At 36.0% G+C, this 9,699-nt stretch overlaps 1 protein-coding gene across 6 annotated transcripts in view; it reads left to right on the plus strand.

Moving 5' to 3' along the window:
* Focad (focadhesin) overlaps positions 1-9,699 on the plus strand; it is a 379,256-nt gene that overhangs the window by 307,178 nt on the left and 62,379 nt on the right. For all 6 annotated transcript variants that reach the window (XM_004631729.2, XM_023715838.1, XM_023715836.1 and 3 more), the window contains 2 exons: positions 1,342-1,458; positions 4,041-4,279. In XM_004631729.2, coding sequence (XP_004631786.1) covers positions 1,342-1,458; positions 4,041-4,279 — 356 coding nt within the window. The remainder of the gene's footprint in view (positions 1-1,341; positions 1,459-4,040; positions 4,280-9,699) is intronic.

Below are 9,699 nucleotides of genomic sequence, written 5' to 3' on the forward strand. Positions count from 1 at the left end.
TACTTTGCATTTAATTATAGATGTCAATGATAAAGTGCCTGTTCATTTTAGCAAGGCATTTATTTCTTAATTAAACATATGGCAAGCTGGCTAGTGTTCATTTCCAATGTACTTTCTCAGATAATTCATATCTGTCAAAATAAGAAGGCCTAGATTTATTCTTGTTTTAAGCTCCATTATCTAGTAGCTATCATTATCTGGCTTAATACTTAAAAAAGATAGGCTTTGGAATAGTAAAATCCTGTATTTAAATCTTACTACTTCCATTTATTAGTTCTATGTCCTATTAGTAATCTCGCCTTTCAAACCCTACATTCCTATCTGTAAAGTAGGGGTTGTAATGCTTACCAGGTGGTGTTACTGTAAAGATTATATGAATTACTATGTATACACTAAGTAGATCTACAACTGTGAAGGTAATGTCCCTTTCTGTGATTCCTTTTTTTGGAGGGGGTGAGTGGGGGTAGAATCAGGGATTGAACTCAGGCCCTTGTGCTTGCCAGGCAAACGCTTATTCTACTGAGCCGTCTCCCTGGCCCCATGTGATCCCTTCACTTGGTGTTAAGTGTCCTGTGTTCATTCGCTTCCATGGTAAAGCCTTCTGAGTCATAGTTTGAGTTCCAGGCTGTTTCACTGTACTTAGCACTGGCTTTCATTGCTGCCACAGTTACAAGCCATACTACAGTCTACATATGGGAGCTTTGCTTTTATTTTTGATATCCCTGCCTTTTGCTGTTACTCAATACAAATTCAAAACCTCATTACTTGATTGAAGTTGAATTTTCTTTTTAAAGAAAAGAGTTTTTTGGGGGAGAGCATAGGGTCTTGAGTTTGCATTCACTTTTCTTTTCCAAACTAAAGACCATTTATGTTTTCTTGCCTAATTTCTCAATTAGTTAGGTGAATGTTGTCATTATTGCTGAAAGATAATTATATAACAATAGTCAAAATGCTAGCGATGTTGATCAAGCTTTTGTAGGTTGATTGCCTTATTTGTGCAATGACAAATGATGAAATTTAGAAATTCTGAATTGCTTTTTTTGTACATCTAACTTGCACATTATTTATACCATAATTTACTGAACTTAGGAAACTTCTGAAAAGTTTTGGGTGCATTCTCTTTTACAGTCCTTATTGAGTTGCTTTAAGTCTATATAAAGGTAAATATTGTTCTTACTAGGGTACAGGTAAGGATGTGTATTGGTCAAATATCTATTTCATATAGAATAAGGAGATGAAGTTTACTTTTTGTATAGTAGTACTTTATTATTTAATACAAAAGGGGGGAGTAGATGTGTTTTCTTTATTCCATCATCATTTCATGTTGTTCTGTAACTACAGGTTCAACCTAACTTTCTTCCAATGAGAAAGTGGGTTTCCATGGTGCTTGATACACTTCTGGTCATTGTGGATAGTCATTACCAAAGTAGAGGACAGCTTTTCTCCTGCTTTTATAATGTAAGTGCAAGAAATTAAAAAAAAATTTAAAAAAGGGAAACTGAGGGTTGGCTGTTCTCATACCAGTGGTTTGTGTGAAATCCATGATGATTTTCAACCCTAGTTGTACCTTAGAATTACCCGAGAAACTTGAATACGTCTATGTGATTAAACTCTAATATATAGACCCTGATTCTGATTTAATTGCTCCAGAATGGCCCAAAGCATCAGCATTTTGAAAAATTCTGTTTTTGTGTTGATGTAGTAAGGTCAAGAGTTATGGCTGTGGGATGTGGGGACTCAAGAGTTTCTGGTCACAGTTGTTTGTTTTCATGTTAGGGTATGTGACCATAAGAAGTTCTTTTGATCTTTTTCAACCTTTTTTGTTTTTACAAAACAAGAGGATTGAATGATATCTATAATGATTGTAGCCCTAGTTCATCTCCTTTGTAGGTTTGTGATGTTGTCATAACACTTAACCCTTATTATTCTTTTTTTAAGCTTGTTAAACAAAAGTAAAACTTCATTCTTCACCAACTGTCTAAAAGATTTTAAGGATCAGATTATTTAAGTTATATAAAAATGTTTAGAAAATAGCAAAATAATGTGTAAATTCAAGGTAATGTTGTTGATTATGACAAAACACCAGTTACCCATTCATTCTTTGATTTGTGTCCTGAGATTTGAGGCAAAATTAAATTATACTTTTTTTGGTTTTCATTTTTACTTTATTGGTTTCTGCATTTGTTTCCAGAATTATTTTGATTTTACCCTATCAGTGTCCATTACTTAGGGAATTATAGTGATCTCTCAGCTGAGTGCAGAGGATTATAGTTAATTTGAACAAAACATAGCCCAAACCCTAAACTGTTTCTAAGATCACAGATTTAGCTTGCAGCCCCTCTCTCACGGTCTTCTTGGATATTTGTGTGCTTCTGTCCTCCATCTCTCTGGTAGACCTGGTATGTATTCTTCTGGGGCTTTAATTTTTAACCATATTTCAGAAAAAAGAAAAGATTTAATGGGTAATATAGAATTAAATTATAAGGTAGATTTTGCTGAAAGAAGTAATACCGTCTCTGATACTTGCTTAGAAGATTTTATGGGGATTTTTGCAATAAATATGAGGTTCAGATATATGCTAGTACAGGATGTCATAAGAAATTTCTAATAATTCTGCATTAGTCTTACAAACCAGTAAGATTATCTTTTTACTTTCAGAGTTACCTCTTGCCTTTGTGATTTTTATGTTGTTATACTTTGAGTCCTGTGTCAAGTCACTTCCTTTGTTTCTTGTGTCCTTGAGTTTTGAATACCATTATCATTTCAAGAGTGTTATATTGGGCCAGCCAGATAGCTCAGTGGTCTACAGCACCTGCTTAGACAGAGCATAGTGGCCGGAGTTTATCCCTGGCATGCTGTGCTGGCCCCTCCCCCGGGGTGCACTGAAGCAGTGATTGAGACTGAGCGTGGTAGTGCGTGCCTGTAATCAGCGCTTGGGAGGCTGAAAGCAGGAGAATCACTACGAGTCCAATCTACATAGTGAGACCCTGTAGACTCTGCACCAAATACATTTTTTTAAAAGTGTCATATTAATTTAACATGTAACTTAGTATATGTTTCATCTTAATCCTTAAAATACCATATCTTAGGGAGCAAATAGACATAAAATTAGAAACATTTTAATGTGCTTTCATTGCTAGGGACAATACTGTCATTTAGGCATGTCTGAAACTTTTAAAAGGTTAAATGGGTAATAGTGAAGAACAATAAACAGGCTTTCTCCCCCACTTGAGACATGTTTATAAATGTACATAATACCTAAGACAGCTGTATTATAGAAGCTATTCAAACTCAGCTGTCCTCTTTTTTTTTGGTACCGGGGATTGAACTCAGGACCCTGCACTTATTCTACTGAGCTATCTTCCCGGCCCTGTCTTCTCATTTTATCAGGGCTATTACTGAGTTCTTGCCCCATGATTATATATATAGAGCTCTCCATTTCATTTTGCATAGCTGGTTATTGGTTTGTAACCAGAGGCTTTTGGGATTTCAACTTTCTTTTTAATAAAAGGAATTAACCCCCTGTAAAAATAATTAATCCACTGGGAAGTGTTCCCACCAAAAATTTGGGGAGATGTGCCAATAGATTATTTCAGGAAACTTATACACATTTCTCTGTATTAAATTTTAACACCCTTTTATGAAAAACTGCTACCATTTTGAAGACTCGTAAGGTAGCTTGGTGGTTTGTCCAAGGTTAGATAGCTTCACTTTGGATTTTTCAATGTATGTATAAGATTTCAAGTTACTGAAATTATTTCAGATTTTATATTGAGAGAATTCACAACTGTTAAAGGCTTATAATTTCCTTTTGCACATTTAGAAGGGCTTTGTTGGTTAACTGATAATTAGTAACAATTTGTTTGATGGAGTGAAAACATGATCTATAGCAAACATATTTATTTTTATTTTTATTTCTTGGCCTATGCAGCAGATCTATGAAGGGCTTGCATTGTTATACAGCACTTTGGTGATATGTGTGCTTCCTTCATGTTTAAACAAAGGGTAACTCCTTGTTTTCTTTCTTTGATATGTCCTAGAAATCCTACTCTGGTGAAAACACGGCTAGTTCTATTGCCCGTTCTGCTGCTGCTGTGGCTTTGTCTCTCCTTGTGCCAGTTTTCATTATCTCTTGCAAAGAGAAGGTTGAGGAAATCCTGAACATGCTGACTGCCAGGTTACCTGGAAAACCAAGTGCCGATGAATCTCAAGCCGTGCAAATTCACATGGGCCTTGCTTTGGGGATGTTTCTCTCTCGCCTATGTGAAGAGAAACTCAGGTACAGTTTATTGTGATATCCCTTTTTTCTCCTTTGTGATTTAGGTGAAGTGTTTTGCATCCTTATACACACATTCCCAAGTACTGTATCTGAACAATAGGTACTTGCTAAACTTTCTGAGATGGGTAAGTTGAGCCTTTACTCTCCTTTATGGGTAAATCTTCTTTCAAAAATACTATCATATCAATATTAACACATTTTAAGGGTTGCTAGTTAAGTGGTTGCTTGCTTGAAAATCATTTCATGCTTAGATGAAAATTGCAAAACATCTATAGTGTAGGTTTGAACAAAAATCTAATCTTTAAAGTACCTGCAAGCAGGTACAGGGGCCAGAGGTTCGATCCCCAGGCCTGCCATGCTGGCCCTGAGCCTGAGCTTACTGAGATGGCAGTTGAGCCTGGGCATGGTGGCACACGCCTGTATCCCAGCTCTTGGGAGACCATAAACAGACAGATTACTGTTTTTTTTTCATTTTTTATTTTATTGAGAAACAAATATCAGTAAGACAGTTTCAAAACTGATTAATAGGACAGTTTCAATAATTAGTACATTGTACGTTGTTATGTTCTTAGTGGTTATCCATAGTACAAGAAGCAGGCAGGATATCCTGTCCAAACACTATTAGTGCAAATCTTTCTTCTCATCGAAATAAGCAAAAGTAGCTCTATATCTAGCCTAACTATTCTGTATATATAAATCCAACATGGTCCTTCAATTGTATCTCCTTTTTTGTTTAGTCCTGTCACAGACGGTTATTCCACTGGCATCTAAATACTATAGGTGCATGATTTCAGCAAAACAATCCAACACAGTCCAGCAGTCCACAATAGTAGTGGGTTATCCACAGAAGTTGTTGACTTGAGTGTTTCACAGCTCAGCATATTAATATGGCTTTACTTTTTATACCTCATTTTTATACTTTTCTGCCGGATGGTTAAGACCAAGATAAAGCAAGACCTATATAACAAGAAATGTAACTTTTGTATCTGATAAGGTCAATCAAGTTCCCTCAGAATTTATCCTGTAACCCTGTACTGCACTTTGTACATCCTTTGTCAGTATCAGCCACGTGGATGAGTCACGGCCATTGCTTGACCAATTTGCTCTCTGTAAAAGCCTGAGAATGTTTTCTTTCCATGTGATTCTCCTTAGGCACAGTATACATCAACGATCACATTCCTCTGTGGCTCCATAATCTCCTTGATCAGAAAATTTGAGGCAAAACTGAGTTACATGATGGTATAGTACAGGTTCTCCTATGTCCTGAGTCGTCACTGACCTTGAAAGGCTAGGGCCAAAATGTTGACTAACCTTGCAGCCCTTCCTTTTCTCCAATTTTTGATCTGCAAACTTAGGTTGTTAACCCTCCAGAAGAGAAGCTTATTATTAACCCTGCAACATATGCAGTTCAGTTTACCCTATCTGTCCAAATATTAAACATCTTAGGCGTAACATGGAGCAGATATTTTCCATTAAGTATTCATATGTTAAACTTTAAGTCCCTACAGAATATGAAGGAAAAAATAATTTAAAAAATAGGAATAAACACTTACATATTTTTACAGAGAAATTTAGAAATCTAACCATATACAGCATTGTAGCAGGACAGTCCTGTGACATTTTTTTCTTATGTCTTTTTTTTTTATTTATTACCTTTTATTTAAAAAAAAAAAAAACTTGAGAGACAGTATGGTAATAATTGGTATGTCATGACAAGAGTACATATTTAGAAGACCAGGATGACAGGCAATCGCAACATGACCCTCCTATTACATACTACTATCTTCAGTGCAGTTGCTTGGTTCACTGGTATCAGCACATATAGTTAGTCAGGGTGAGAATTCTCCCAATTAACTGCTAGTTTCGAAAACCTGCTGATGTTTCTCAGGATCATTGCCTTACCCATCTCATGTGTATAAATGTATGGCTTTGCCCCTGTCCTGTTTCCCAGCTTTTCTCCTTGTCCTCTCCTCATTGTCCAGTCCTCAAGATCTCACTTTCCTTTTAATTGTATTATACCTTTCTATTTGTAATTCTTCTTTTGAGTTTTTACACTAGGGAGATTATACAATATATACACATGTAGGTCTGGTTGATTTTGCTTATGAGTATATCTTCAAGTGGCATCCACTTAAATATGAAGGCTTCAAGTTTATCATTCTTTATAGCTGAGTAATACTCCATTGTATATGTATACCACATCTTTTTCAACCATTCCTCAGGTGATGGGCATCTTGGTTGTTTCCAAGATTTGGTTATCACAAATTGTGGCGCTATAAACATAGGTACACATATATCACTATGAGGTGATGTTTTCAGTTCCTCTGGGAAAATTCCCAGTAGAAAGATAACTGGCTTGAATGGGATTTCCAGTCCTAGTTTTTTAAGGAGTCTCCACAATGATTTCCATAATGGTTGCACCAGTCTGCATTCCCACCAGCAGTGGAGAAGGGTTCCCTTTTCCCGACAGCCTCTCCAACATTTGTTTGTTGATTTCTTTATGATAGCCATTGTTTGTAGGTTCAGATGGTATCTCAGTGTTTTTTTAATTTGCATTTCATGGATGGCTAGTGATGTGGAGCATTTTTTTATGTAAATATTTGCTTCTTTAATTTCATCTTCTGAGAAGTATGTGTTCATTTCAGATGCCCATTTCTGGATTGGGTCTTTAAATTTTGGCACCCTAATGTTTTTTAGTTCTTAATAAATTCTAGAGAGCAGACCTTTGTCTGAGTGCTTAATAGTTAAGATTTTTTCCAGATATGTGCATTGTCTTTTCACTTTGTTGGTAATTTCTTTTGACATGCAAAATCTTCTCAATAAGAGGAGGTTCTAGTTGTTAATTCTTTCAAGTATTGCCTGTGAGATTTGATATTTATTTATGAACTCTTTTCCTACCCCTATGTCTTCAACAGGTTCTCCTAATTTTTCTTCTAGGAGATTTAGTGTTTCTGTTTTAATGTTTAGATCTTTAATTCATTTTGACTTTAGCTTAGTGCATGGTGATAGACATGGGTCAAGTTTTAGTTTTTGGCATGTAGAGAGCCAGTTTTTCCAGCACCATTTGTTAAAGAGGCTTTCTTCCAGTAAGCGTGTGCGGCCCCTTTGTCGAAGATCAGGTGGCTGAGTGTGTTTGTAGAAGCCTCTGCATCTTCTTATCTATTCCATTGATCCTCAGGTCTATTTCGCTGCCAATACCATGCTGATTTTATCACAGATTTGAGTATAATTTCTTGTCAGGAATTGTAATGCCTCCTTCATCGTCTTTGTTGGCCAGGATTGCCTTTGCTATTCTAGGTCTTTTCTGGTTCTTAATAAATTTTTGGAACGATATCTCTAGGCCTAGGAGGTACATTGTTGGTAGTTTGATAGGGATTGCATTAAATCTGTACAGAAATTTTAGGAGTATGGCCATCTTCACGATGTTGGTTCTTCCTATCCAGGAGCAGGGAATGTCTTTCCATTTTCTGCACTCCTGTACCATCTCTTTTTTCAGAGTACTGTAATTTGCCTTGGAAAGATCTTTGACTTCTTCAGTTAGATGAATTCCAAGGTATTTCATTTTCTGTGGTGCTGTTGCAAAAATTATTGTTTCTCTAATTTCCCTCTCAGTGTGTTTGTTCTCTATGTTATGGAATGCTATTGACTTTTGGGTATTGACTTTGTATCCTGCTATGCTACTGAATTTGTCTATCAATTGTAGTAGCTTCTTGGTGGAGTTTTTGGGCCTTCTAAGTAAAGTAACATGTCATCTGCAAATAATGATAATTTAACTTCTTCTTTACCTATTCTTATTCCTTTTATTTCTCTGTCTTGTCTAATGGCTCTAGCTAATGATTCCAGAACTATATTGAATAGGAGGTGTGATAGAGGACATCCTTGTCTTGTAACAGATCTGAGAGTAAAAGATTTCAGGTTTTGCCCATTTACAATTACATTAACCATTCAGTTGTCATAGGAGGCTTTTATCAGATTGAAGTAGAGGCCTTCTATTCCAATTTTCTGTAGGACATTGAACATGTATGAGTGTTGGACTTTGTCAAAAGCCTTTTCTGTATCAATTGAGATGATTATGTGGTTTCTAGATTTGGCTCTATTAGTATAGTGTATTACATTTATAGATTTGCATATATTGAACCATCCTTGCATCCCTGGCATGAATCCTACCTGGTCATGATGTGTAATCTTCTTGATGGTTTGCTGTATTTTATTTGCTAGAATCTTATTGAGGATTTTTGCATCTATGTTCCTGAGGGAGACTGGCCTGTAGTTCTCTTTTTTAGTTGTGTCTTTCCCTGGTTTTGGTATCAGTATAATACTTGCCTCCAGGAATGATTTTGGGAGGACTGCTTCCTTTTCAGTTTCATTGAAGAGTTTGAGGAGTATTGGAATTATATTTTCTGTAAATTTCTTGTAGAATTCAGCTGTGAATCCATCAGAGCCTGGACTTTCCTTTGTCAATAGGCTTTTTATTACATTTTGTATTTCATTGGTTGTTATTGGGTTATTGAGAGTTGTTATACTTCTTGATTCAGTTTTGGTAATTTGTACCTTTCTAAGAATCTGTCCATTTCATCTGTGTCTTCTATTCTGTGAGAGTAAGGTTTCTCAAAGTATCTATTGATAATCTGAATTTCAACTGGGTCTGTGGTGATTACACCCTTTTCATTCCTTATTGCTTGTATTTGAATTTTTTCTTTCTTCTTTTTGATGAGGTTAGCTAGGGGCTTATCGATTTTATTCAATCATTCAAAGAACCAGCGTTTTGATTCTTTAATTCTTTGAATTGTTTTCTTCGTCTCAATTGAAGTAATTTTTGCTCTAATCTTTATGATTTCTTCCCATCTTTGGGTTCTGGGTTTGGTTTGCTCTTCTTTATCTAAATGTTGGAGGTGCAGCATTAGTGTGTTTATTTGTTCCCGTTCTGTTTTCCTAATGTGTGAGTTCACAGCTATGAATTTCCTTCTGAGAACTGCTTTCATTGCATCCCATAAATTCGGATGAGTTGTGCTTGAATTTTCATTGAATTGTAGAATTTCATTTGTAACCCATTGATTGCTGAGTAGGATGTTGTTTAATTTCCATGTATGTAGGGGCTTTTTCTGGTTTCTTTTGTCATTTATTTCCAATTGCATTGCACTTTGGTCAGATAATATGCATGGGAAAATTTCTGTTTTCTTGCATATACTTAAGCATGCCCTGTGGACCAGTAAGTGGTCTATTTTAGAAAATGACCCATGTGCAGCTGAAAAAAAAGGTATATTCAGCTGTCATTGGTTGGAACTCTCTGTATATGTCCACCAAGTCCATTTGTTCCAAGCTCTGGTTCAGTTCTGCTACTTCTTTGCTAATTTTTTGTCTACTTGACCTATCTTTTTGGGATAAGGGGTGTTAAGGTCTCCTGTTAGGATAGTGGTATT

Source organism: Octodon degus, unplaced genomic scaffold (genome assembly GCF_000260255.1).
Source record: "Octodon degus isolate 3935 unplaced genomic scaffold, OctDeg1.0 scaffold00044, whole genome shotgun sequence".
In the NCBI taxonomy this organism is placed as follows: Eukaryota; Metazoa; Chordata; class Mammalia; order Rodentia; family Octodontidae; genus Octodon; species Octodon degus.